At 43.0% G+C, this 12,675-nt stretch overlaps 1 protein-coding gene across 1 annotated transcript in view; it reads right to left on the bottom strand.

Moving 5' to 3' along the window:
• Positions 1-12,675, bottom strand: part of LOC139422604 (F-box/LRR-repeat protein 16-like) — a 31,752-nt gene that overhangs the window by 9,850 nt on the left and 9,227 nt on the right. The window contains exons 3-5 of the mRNA XM_071173750.1: positions 8,418-8,660; positions 7,872-8,137; positions 6,463-6,547 (exon numbers count right to left, since the gene is read on the bottom strand). Coding sequence (XP_071029851.1) covers positions 6,463-6,547; positions 7,872-8,137; positions 8,418-8,660 — 594 coding nt within the window. The remainder of the gene's footprint in view (positions 1-6,462; positions 6,548-7,871; positions 8,138-8,417; positions 8,661-12,675) is intronic.

Below are 12,675 nucleotides of genomic sequence, written 5' to 3'. Positions count from 1 at the left end.
AGTATAAAGGGTTTAGTGTGTAGGGTCTAGTGTATTAGTATAAAGGGTTTAGTGTGTAGGGTCTAGGGTGTAGTGTATTAGTATGAAGGGTTTAGTGTGTAGGGTCTAGGGTGTAGTGTATTAGTATAAAGGGTTTAGTGTATAGGGTCTAGGGTGTAGAGTATAAAGGGTTTAGTGTGTAGGGTCTAGGGTGTAGAGTATAAAGGGTTTAGTGTGTAGGGTCTAGGGTGTAGTGTATTAGTATAAAGGGTTTAGTGTGTAGGGTCTAGGGTGTAGTGTATAACGGGTTTAGTGTGTAGGGTCTAGGGTGTAGAGTATAAAGGGTTTAGTGTGTAGGGTCTAGGGTGTAGTGTATTAGTATAAAGGGTTTAGTGTGTAGGGTCTAGGGTGTAGTGTATTAGTATAAAGGGTTTAGTGTGTAGGGTCTAGGGTGTAGTGTATAAAGGGTGTAGTGTGTAGGGTCTAGGGTGTAGTGTATTAGTATAAAGGGTTTAGTGTGTAGGGTCTAGGGCGTAGTGTATAACGGGTTTAGTGTGTAGGGTCTAGGGTGTAGAGTATAAAGGGTTTAGTGTGTAGGGTCTAGGGTGTAGTGTATAAAGGGTTTAGTGTGTAGGGTCTAGGGCGTAGTGTATAAAGGGTTTAGTGTGTAGGGTCTAGGGTGTAGTGTATAAAGGGTTTAGTGTGTAGGGTCTAGGGTGTAGTGTATTAGTATAAAGGGTTTAGTGTGTAGGGTCTAGGGTGTAGTTTATAAAGGGTTTAGTGTGTAGGGTCTAGGGTGTAGTGTATAAAGGGTTTAGTGTGTAGGGTCTAGGGTGTAGTGTATAAAGGGTGTAGTGTGTAGGGTCTAGGGTGTAGTGTATTAGTATAAAGGGTTTAGTGTGTAGGGTCTAGGGTGTAGTGTATAACTAGGGTTTAGTGTGTAGGGTCTAGGGTGTAGTGTATTAGTATAAAGGGTTTAGTGTGTAGGGTCTAGGGTGTAGTGTATAAAGGGTTTAGTGTGTAGGGTCTAGGGTGTAGTGTATTAGTATAAAGGGTTTAGTGTGTAGGGTCTAGGGTGTAGTGTATAAAGGGTTTAGTGTGTAGGGTCTAGGGTGTAGTGTATAAAGGGTTTAGTGTGTAGGGTCTAGGGCGTAGTGTATAAAGGGTGTAGTGTGTAGGGTCTAGTGTATTAGTATAAAGGGTTTAGTGTGTAGGGTCTAGGGTGTAGTGTATAAAGGGTTTAGTGTATAGGGTGTAGTGTATTAGTATAAAGGGTTTAGTGTGTAGGGTGTAGTGTATTAGTATAAAGGGTTTAGTGTGTAGGGTCTAGGGTGTAGTGTATTAGTATAAGGGGTGTAGTGTATAGGGTCTAGGGTGTAGTGTATTAGTATAAGGGTTTAGTGTGTAGGGTCTAGGGTGTAGTGTATAAAGGGTTTAGTGTGTAGGGTCTAGGGTGTAGTGTATTAGTATAAAGGGTTTAGTGTGTAGGGTCTAGGGTGTAGTGTATTAGTATAAAGGGTTTAGTGTGTAGGGTCTAGGGTGTAGTGTATTAGTATAAAGTATAAAGGTTTAGTGTGTAGGGTCTAGGGTGTAGTGTATAAAGGGTTTAGTGTGTAGGGTCTAGGTGTAGTGTATTAGTATAAAGGGTTTAGTGTGTAGGGTCTAGGGCGTAGTGTATAAAGGGTTTAGTGTGTAGGGTCTAGGGTGTAGTGTATTAGTATAAAGGGTATAGTGTGTAGGGTCTAGGGTGTAGTGTATTAGTATAAAGGGTTTAGTGTGTAGGGTCTAGGGTGTAGTGTATAAAGGGTTTAGTGTGTAGGGTCTAGGGTGTAGTGTATTAGTATAAAGGGTTTAGTGTGTAGGGTCTAGGGTGTAGTGTATAAAGGGTTTAGTGTGTAGGGTCTAGGGTGTAGTGTATTAGTGTAAAGGGTTTAGTGTGTAGGGTCTAGGGTGTAGTGTATAAAGGGTTTAGTGTGTAGGGTCTAGGGTGTAGTGTATAAAGGGTTTAGTGTGTAGGGTCTAGGGTGTAGTGTATAAAGGGTTTAGTGTGTAGGGTCTAGGGTGTAGTGTATTAGTATAAGGGGTTTAGTGTGTAGGGTCTAGGGTGTAGTGTATTAGTATAAGGGGTTTAGTGTATAGGGTCTAGGGTGTAGTGTATAAAGGGTTTAGTGTGTAGGGTCTAGGGTGTAGTGTATTAGTATAAAGGGTTTAGTGTGTAGGGTCTAGGGTGTAGTGTATAAAGGGTTTAGTGTGTAGGGTCTAGGGTGTAGTGTATAAAGGGTTTAGTGTGTAGGGTCTAGGGTGTAGTGTATAAAGGGTTTAGTGTGTAGGGTCTAGGGTGTAGTGTATAAAGGGTTTAGTGTATAGGGTGTAGTGTATTAGTATAAAGGGTTTAGTGTGTAGGGTCTAGGGTGTAGTGTATAAAGGGTTTAGTGTATAGGGTGTAGTGTATTAGTATAAAGGGTTTAGTGTGTAGGGTCTAGGGTGTAGTGTATAAAGGGTTTAGTGTATAGGGTGTAGTGTATTAGTATAAAGGGTTTAGTGTGTAGGGTCTAGGGTGTAGTGTATAAAGGGTTTAGTGTGTAGGGTCTAGGGTGTAGTGTATTAGTATAAAGGGTTTAGTGTGTAGGGTCTAGGGTGTAGTGTATAAAGGGTTTAGTGTGTAGGGTCTAGGGTGTAGTGTATTAGTATAAAGGGTTTAGTGTGTAGGGTCTAGGGTGTAGTGTATAAAGGGTTTAGTGTGTAGGGTCTAGGGTGTAGTGTATAAAGGGTTTAGTGTGTAGGGTCTAGGGTGTAGTGTATAAAGGGTTTAGTGTGTAGGGTTTAGGGTGTAGTGTATTAGTATAAAGGGTTTAGTGTGTAGGGTCTAGGGTGTAGTGTTTTAGTATAAGGGGTTTAGTGTATAGGGTCTAGGGTGTAGTGTATTAGTATAAGGGGTTTAGTGTATAGGGTCTAGGGTGTAGTGTATAAAGGGTTTAGTGTGTAGGGTCTAGCGTGTAGTGTATTAGTATAAAGGGTTTAGTGTGTAGGGTCTAGGGCGTAGTGTATAAAGGGTTTAGTGTGTAGGGTCTAGGGTGTAGTGTATTAGTATAAAGGGTATAGTGTGTAGGGTCTAGGGTGTAGTGTATTAGTATAAAGGGTTTAGTGTGTAGGGTCTAGGGTGTAGTGTATAAAGGGTTTAGTGAGTAGGGTCTAGGGTGTAGTGTATTAGTGTAAAGGGTTTAGTGTGTAGGGTCTAGGGTGTAGTGTATAAAGGGTTTAGTGTGTAGGGTCTAGGGTGTAGTGTATAAAGGGTTTAGTGTGTAGGGTCTAGGGTGTAGTGTATAAAGGGTTTAGTGTGTAGGGTCTAGGGTGTAGTGTATTAGTATAAGGGGTTTAGTGTGTAGGGTCTAGGGTGTAGTGTATTAGTATAAGGGGTTTAGTGTATAGGGTCTAGGGTGTAGTGTATAAAGGGTTTAGTGTGTAGGGTCTAGGGTGTAGTGTATTAGTATAAAGGGTGTAGTGTGTAGGGTCTAGGGTGTAGTGTATTAGTATAAAGGGTTTAGTGTGTAGGGTCTAGGGTGTAGTGTATAAAGGGTTTAGTGTGTAGGGTCTAGGGTGTAGTGTATTAGTATAAAGGGTTTAGTGTGTAGGGTCTAGGGTGTAGTGTATAAAGGGTTTAGTGTGTAGGGTCTAGGGTGTAGTGTATAAAGGGTTTAGTGTGTAGGGTCTAGGGTGTAGTTTATAAAGGGTTTAGTGTATAGGGTGTAGTGTATTAGTATAAAGGGTTTAGTGTGTAGGGTCTAGGGTGTAGTGTATAAAGGGCTTAGTGTATAGGGTGTAGTGTATTAGTATAAAGGGTTTAGTGTGTAGGGTCTAGGGTGTAGTGTATAAAGGGTTTAGTGTGTAGGGTCTAGGGTGTAGTGTATAAAGGGTTTAGTGTGTAGGGTCTAGGGTGTAGTGTATAAAGGGTTTAGTGTATAGGGTGTAGTGTATTAGTATAAAGGGTTTAGTGTGTAGGGTCTAGGGTGTAGTGTATAAAGGGTTTCGTGTGTAGGGTCTAGGGTGTAGTGTATTAGTATAAAGGGTTTAGTGTGTAGGGTCTAGGGTGTAGTGTATAAAGGGTTTAGTGTGTAGGGTCTAGGGTGTAGTGTATTAGTATAAAGGGTTTAGTGTGTAGGGTCTAGGGTGTAGTGTATAAAGGGTTTAGTGTGTAGGGTCTAGGGTGTAGTGTATAAAGGGTTTAGTGTGTAGGGTCTAGGGTGTAGTGTATAAAGGGTTTAGTGTATAGGGTGTAGTGTATTAGTATAAAGGGTTTAGTGTGTAGGGTCTAGGGTGTAGTGTATTAGTATAAGGGGTGTAGTGTATAGGGTATAAAGGGTGTAGGGTGTAGGGTGTAGTGTATTAGTATAAAGGGTGTAGTGTATAGGGTCTAGGGTGTAGTGTATTAGTATAAAGGGTTTAGTGTGTAGGGTCTAGGGTGTAGTGTATTAGTATAAGGGGTGTAGTGTATAGGGTCTAGGGTGTAGTGTATTAGTATATGTAGTGTATAGGGTCTAGGGTGTAGTGTATAAAGGGTTTAGTGTGTAGGGTCTAGGGTGTAGTGTATAGGGTCTAGGGTGTAGTGTATTAGTATAAGGGGTTTAGTGTGTAGGGTCTAGGGTGTAGTGTATTAGTATAAGGGGTGTAGTGTATAGGGTCTAGGGTGTAGTGTATTAGTATAAGGGGTTTAGTGTGTAGGGTCTAGGGTGTAGTGTATTAGTATAAAGGGTTTAGTGTGTAGGGTCTAGGGTGTAGTGTATAAGGGGTTTAGTGTGTAGGGTCTAGGGTGTAGTGTATTAGTATAAAGGGTTTAGTGTGTAGGGTCTAGGGTGTAGTGTATTAGTATAAAGGGTTTAGTGTGTAGGGTCTAGGGTGTAGTGTATAAAGGGTTTAGTGTGTAGGGTTTAGGGTGTAGTGTATTAGTATAAAGGGTTTAGTGTGTAGGGTCTAGGGTGTAGTGTTTTAGTATAAGGGGTTTAGTGTATAGGGTCTAGGGTGTAGTGTATTAGTATAAGGGGTTTAGTGTATAGGGTCTAGGGTGTAGTGTATAAAGGGTTTAGTGTGTAGGGTCTAGGGTGTAGTGTATTAGTATAAAGGGTTTAGTGTGTAGGGTCTAGGGTGTAGTGTATAAAGGGTTTAGTGTGTAGGGTCTAGGGTGTAGTGTATAAAGGGTTTAGTGTGTAGGGTCTAGGGTGTAGTGTATAAAGGGTTTAGTGTATAGGGTGTAGTGTATTAGTATAAAGGGTTTAGTGTGTAGGGTCTAGGGTGTAGTGTATTAGTATAAGGGGTGTAGTGTATAGGGTATAAAGGGTGTAGGGTGTAGGGTGTAGTGTATTAGTATAAAGGGTGTAGTGTATAGGGTCTAGGGTGTAGTGTATTAGTATAAAGGGTTTAGTGTGTAGGGTCTAGGGTGTAGTGTATTAGTATAAGGGGTGTAGTGTATAGGGTCTAGGGTGTAGTGTATTAGTATAAGGGGTGTAGTGTATAGGGTCTAGGGTGTAGTGTATAAAGGGTTTAGTGTGTAGGGTCTAGGGTGTAGTGTATAGGGTCTAGGGTGTAGTGTATTAGTATAAGGGGTTTAGTGTGTAGGGTCTAGGGTGTAGTGTATTAGTATAAGGGGTGTAGTGTATAGGGTCTAGGGTGTAGTGTATTAGTATAAGGGGTTTAGTGTGTAGGGTCTAGGGTGTAGTGTATTAGTATAAAGGGTTTAGTGTGTAGGGTCTAGGGTGTAGTGTATAAGGGGTTTAGTGTGTAGGGTCTAGGGTGTAGTGTATTAGTATAAAGGGTTTAGTGTGTAGGGTCTAGGGTGTAGTGTATTAGTATAAGGGGTGTAGGGCCCCAACCTAACAAAATCCTTTTCATTATATTTTATTGTTTGACATAAAAGTCTGTAAAACACAAAGCAGCTCCAATTGATTTTAATTTAGTAAATCTACTTATTCCCAGTGTATTAGGTCCAGTTTATTAGGTACACCTCCCACCAAAATGGTTCGCTCCTACAGACAGTGAGTCACGTGGTCCTGGCTTGTTATAAAAAGCAGGCAGACAGGCATCAAGGCATTCAGTTACTGTTTGATTGAAAATTGTATTGGCCTAAAACATGTGATTTAAGCGATTTCGAACGTGGTATGATCGTCGGAGGTGTTGTAATGGTGTGGGGAATGTTTTACTGGCACACGGTAGGTCCCTTGATACCAATTGAGCAACGTTTCCATTCCCCCAAAGAATTTAGGCTGTTCTGAAAGCAAAGAGTCCGACTAGGTACTAGATGGGTGTACCTAATGAACTGGCAACTACGTGTATGTGATTCTTACAAAGGTTTGAAATGATTGTGTTTTAGTCCAATATTATATCTGTTTGGGCTTCTTGAGGTCAATTTGCAGTCTACAAATGATTTGTAATTATGTTCCTGTCTGAATCTAGTTGATGATCTCTGGTGTAAGGGTCTAATGTGTACTGTACCTGACAGCACCAGCGCAGGTAGAGACTCCTCAAAGAAGACATGGTGGACAGGTAACCTAGACCTGTATCTGTAATCCTCACACATCTGGAGAGAGAGAGAGAGGGAGGGGGAGAGAGAAAGGGGGGAGAGAGAGAGACAGAGAGAGAGAGAGAGGGGGGAGGAGAGAGAGAGATAGAGAGAGAGGGAGAGATAGAGAGAGAGGGAGAGAGAGAGACAGAGGGAGAGACAGAGAGAGAGAGAGAGAGAGAGAGAGAGAGAGAGAGAGAGAGAGAGAGAGAGAGAGAGAGAGACAGAGAGAGAGACAGAGACAGAGACAGAGAGAGAGAGAGAGAGAGAGAGAGAGAGAGAGAGAGAGAGAGAGAGAGAGAGAGAGAGAGAGACAGAGAGACAGAGGGAGAGACAGAGAGAGAGAGAGAGAGAGAGAGAGACAGAGAGAGACAGAGACAGAGACAGAGAGAGAGAGAGAGACAGAGGGAGAGACAGAGAGAGAGAGAGAGACAGAGGGAGAGACAGAGAGAGAGAGAGAGAGAGAGAGAGAGAGAGAGACAGAGGGAGAGACAGAGAGAGAGAGAGAGAGAGAGAGAGAGAGAGAGAGAGAGAGAGAGAGAGAGAGAGAGAGAGAGAGAGAGAGAGGAGAGAGAGAGAGAGAGACAGAGAGAGAGAGAGAGAGAGAGAGAGAGACAGAGAGACAGAGAGAGAGAGAGACAGAGGGAGAGACAGACAGAGAGAGAGAGAGACAGAGGGAGAGACAGACAGAGAGAGAGAGAGAGACAGAGAGAGAGAGAGACAGAGGGAGAGAGAGAGAGAGAGAGAGAGAGAGAGAGAGAGAGAGAGAGAGAGAGAGAGAGAGAGAGAGAGAGAGAGAGAGAGAGAGAGAGAGAGAGAGAGAGAGAGAGAGAGAGAGAGAGAGAGAGAGAGAGGAGAGAGAGAGACAGAGAGAGAGAGAGAGAGACAGAGAGAGAGACAGAGAGAGAGAGAGAGAGAGAGAGAGAGAGAGAGAGAGAGAGAGAGAGAGAGAGAGAGAGAGAGAGAGAGAGAGAGAGAGAGAGAGAGAGAGAGAGAGACAGAGAGACAGAGAGAGAGAGAGAGAGAGAGAGAGAGAGAGAGAGAGAGAGAGAGAGAGAGAGAGAGAGAGAGAGAGAGAGAGAGAGAGAGAGTGACCATAATGATACTTTTCATACTATACTGGTTTTCTTTCTGAAATAACTGTACTCAGCAGATCCCAGACCCCCCCACCACACACACTATACTACTACCTGCTATACTCCACACTACTATACTACACCCTATACCCTACTATACTCCACACTACTATACTACACACTATACTCTATACTCTATACTACATACTATACTCTACTCTACTATACTATACTATACTACACATTACACTACACTATACTCTCACCTGTCCAGTACCAGCTCCTCTAGTTTGTGGAGGTCACAGGCGATGTACTCCAGGGCCATGTCAGTGATGCGTGGGCACCAGGAGAGGTCCAGGCTCCGCAGCTTCCTCAGGTTCTCTGCTACCAGCTCCACCCCATCATCAGTGATTTTAGAGCAGCCTGACAGGCTCAGAGCCGTGAGGTTGGGCAGGCTGTGGACCATGTTAACCACACCATGGTTGGTGATCTCCCAACACGAGTGGAGACGCAGCGTGTGAGTGGTGTAGCCCTGAGGGGGAGGGAGGGAGGGAGGGAGGGAGGGAGGGGGGGAGGGAGGGAGGGAGGGAGGGGGGGAGAGAGAGAGAGACAGGGAGAGAGAGAGAGAGAATGAGGTTTAGGATTATATCTCTGAACTCATCATGAGAGGATCAATGGGGGCCCCTCCGGCCGGTAGGGGAACTGATCTGCAGGCCTACAGAGAGGACGGAGAGAGGGGGAAGGGAAGACGTGTGTGTGTGTGTGTACCAGTACGCGCGTGCTCTCTATAACAGTGTAGGATTGTAACCTACCTGTTTGGCTGTGAAGTAAGCCATGGCTGTGTCGGTTACGTGGTAGGCCTGCAGGCTGAGCTCTGACAGGTTGGGCAGTAGCTGTGAGATGGCAGCGATGGCGTCGTCCGCTACGTTGATACAGTCGCTGACGCTGAGCGAGGTGAGCCGTGCGTTCAGGCTGGACCACAGACCGGCCTCCGTGAAGTCATTACAACCGGCCAACTCCAGGTGCATCAGACCCTGCATCTGTTCCAGCATCACCTACACACACCAGACAACACACTGAGATTACACAATACACACACACCTATCCAGCATTACCTACACACACCACAGACAACACACTGAGATTACACAATACACACACCCCTATCCAGCATCACCTACACACACACACCTATCCAGCATCACCTACACACAAACCAGACAACACACTGAGATTACACAATACACACACCTATCCAGCATCACCTACACACACCACAGAGAACACACTGATATTACACAATACACACACACCTATCCAGCATCACCTACACACACCAGAGAACACACTGAGATTACACAATACACACACACCTATCCAGCATCACCTACACACACACCAGACAACACACTGAGATTCCACAATACACACACCTATCCAGCATCAACTACACACACCAGACAACACACTGAGATTACACAATAAACACACCCCTATCCAGCATCACCTAAACACACACCTATCCAGCATCACCTACACACAAACCAGACAACACACTGAGATTACACAATACACACACCTATCCAGCATCACACACACACACACACACACACACACACACACCACAGAGAACACAATGAGATTACACAGTACACACCCCCCTAACCAGCATCACCTACACACACACCACAGAGAACACACTGAGATTACACAATACACACACACACCTATCCAGCATCACCTACACACACACACACACACACACACAACATATATTACACAATACACACACACCACAGAGAACACACTGAGATTACACAATACACACCCCTATCCAGCATCACCTACACACACACCACAGACAACACACTGAGATTACACAATACACACACACCTATCCAGCATCACCTACACACACACACCACAGAGAACACACACTGAGTTTAAAGAATACACACACACCTATCCAGCATCACCTACACACACACCTATCCAGCATCACCTACACACACCACTGAGTTTACAGAATACACACACACCTATCCGGCATCACCTATACACACACACACACCACAGAGAACACACACTGAGTTTACAACGATATAACTCTGATACAACTCTGATACAACTCTGATACAACTCGGATATAACTGATACAACTCTGATACAACTCTGATATAACTCTGATACAACTCTGATACAACTCTGATACAACTGATACAATTCTGATACAACTCGGATATAACTGATACAACTCTGATACAACTCTGATATAACTCTGATATAACTCTGATACAACTCTGATACAACTCTGATACAACTCTGATACAACTCTGATATAACTCTGATACAACTCTGATACAACTCGGATATAACTGATACAACTCGAATACAACTGATATAACTGATATAACTCAGATATAACTGATATAACTGATATAACTGATATAACTGATACAACTCTAATACAACTCGGATAACTGATACAACTCGGATACAACTGATATAACTGATATAACTCAGATATAACTGATATAACTGATATAACTCAGATATAACTGATATAACTCGGATATAACTCGGATATAACTGATATAACTGATATAACTCAGATATAACTGATATAACTCATATATAACTGATATAACTCGGATATAACTGATATAACTGATATAACTCAGATATAACTGATATAACTTGGATATAACTGATATAACTCAGATATAACTGATATAACTCGGATATAACTGATATAACTCAGATATAACTGATATAACGGATATAACTGATATAATTGATATAACTCGGATTTAACTGATATAATTTAGATATAACTGATATAACTGATATAACTCAGATATAACTGATATAACTGATATAACTCTGATATAACTCGGATATAACTCGGATATAACTGATATAACTGATATAACTCAGATATAACTGTGATACTAAAGTGTATTTGGAAGGTATTCAGACCCCTTGACTTTTTCCACATTTTGTTACATTACAGCCTTATTCTAATATTGATTAAATTGTTTTTTTCCCCTCATCAACCTACACACAATACCCCATAATGACGAAGCAAAAACAGGTTTTTAGACATTTTCGCAAATGTATTAAAAATCAGCGCTCTGGAGCAGGTTTTCATCAAGGATCTCTCTGTACTTTGCTCCGTTCATCTTTCCCTCCATCCTGACTAGTCTCCCAGTCCCTGCAGGTAAAAAACATTTCCACAGCATGATGCTGCCACCACCATGCTTCACTGTAGGTTATGGAGCCAGGTCTCCTCTAGACGTGACACTTGGCATTCAGGCCAAAGAGTTCAATCTTGGTTTCATCAGACGAGAGAATCTTGTTTCTCATGGTCTGAGAGTCCTTTAGATGCCTTTTGGAAAACTCCAAGCGGGCTGTCATGTGCCTTTTACTGAGGAGTGGCTTCCATCTGGCCACTCTACCAATCAGGGCTGATTGGTGGAGTGCTGCACAGATGGTTCTCCTATCTCCACAGAGGAAATCTATCAGAGTGACCATCGGGTTCTTGGTCACCTCCCTGACCAAGGCCCTTCTTCCCCGATTGCTCAGTTTGGCCGGGCGGCCAGCCCTAGGAAGAGTCTTGGTGGTTCCAATCTTCTTCCATTTAAGAATGATGGAGGCCATTGTGTTCTTGGGGACCTTCAATGCCGCAGAAATGTTTTGGTACTCTTCCCCAGATCTGTGCCTCGACACAATCCTGTCTCTGAGCTGTACGGACAATTCCTTCGACCTCATGGCTTGGTTTTTACTCTGACATGCACTGTCAACTGTGGGACCTTATATACACAGGTGTGTGCCTTTCCAAATCATGACCAATCATCTGAATTTACCACAGGTGGACTCCAATCAAGTTGTAGAAACATCTCAAGGATGATCAATGGAAACAGGATGCACCTGAGCTCAATTTCGAGTCTCATAGCAAAGGGTCTGAATACTTATGTAAATAAGGTATTTCTGTTTATTTCTTTTGAATACATTTGCAAAAATTTCTAAAAAGCTTTTTTATTTTATTTAACCTTTATTTAACAAGGCAGGTCAGTTAAGAACAAATTATTATTTACAATGACGGCCTAGGAACTGTGGGTTAACTGCCTTGTTCAGGGGCAGAACAACAGATTTTTACCTCGTCAGCTCGGGGACTCGATCTTGCAACCTTTCAGTTACTAGTCCAACGCTCTTACCACTAGGCTACCCTGCCGCACCATTAGTCATTATGGGCTATTGTGTGTAGATTGATGAGGATTTAGAAAAAAAACAATTTTAGAAACGTGGAAAAAGTCAAGGGGTCTGAATACTTTCTGAAGGCACTGTAACTCTAAGGTCTCACTCGGATCAGCAGTAGATGCCAGGTATTGCACGCTAGACATTTAAAGGTAATTTCCGATTGAGCCGACAAAATGCAGCGTTTATCTGTGAATGCAGTCTCCGCTAAAGTGGGAACATTACCTTTAAATGGTGCAATAGTGGACAAAGTGCAATTGGGGATTGAATCCTAAGCCTAAGTGATTTAAATCAACTCAATGCCTGTTTATCCTCCAACGGTCATGTTCAAACTACGGACCAGGAGCCTCATCCGGTACCATACTTCCTGTGACTCTGAACGTCAGCTCATCTCATCGACAACACAACTTCCTGTTACTCTGAACGTCAGCTCATCTCATCAACAACACAACTTCCTGTTACTCTGAACGTCAGCTCATCTCTTCGACAACACAACTTCCTGTGACTCTGAACGTCAGCTCATCTCATCAACAACACAACTTCCTGTGACTCTGAACGTCAGCTCATCTCATCAACAACACAACTTCCTGTGACTCTGAATGTCAGCTCATCTCATCAACAACATAACTTCCTGTGACTCTGAACGTCAGCTCAGCTCATCTCATCAACAACACAACTTCCTGTGACTCTGAACGTCAGCTCATCTCATCGACAACACAACTTCCTGTGACTCTGAACGTCAGCTCATCTCATCAACAACACAACATCCTGTGACTCTGAACGTCAGCTCATCTCATCAACAACACAACTTCC

This window comes from Oncorhynchus clarkii, chromosome 12, assembly GCF_045791955.1.
Source record: "Oncorhynchus clarkii lewisi isolate Uvic-CL-2024 chromosome 12, UVic_Ocla_1.0, whole genome shotgun sequence".
Classification (NCBI taxonomy): domain Eukaryota; kingdom Metazoa; phylum Chordata; class Actinopteri; order Salmoniformes; family Salmonidae; genus Oncorhynchus; species Oncorhynchus clarkii.
Note: the sequence above shows the minus strand (reverse complement) of the source record. Positions and strands in the feature narration are given on the sequence as shown.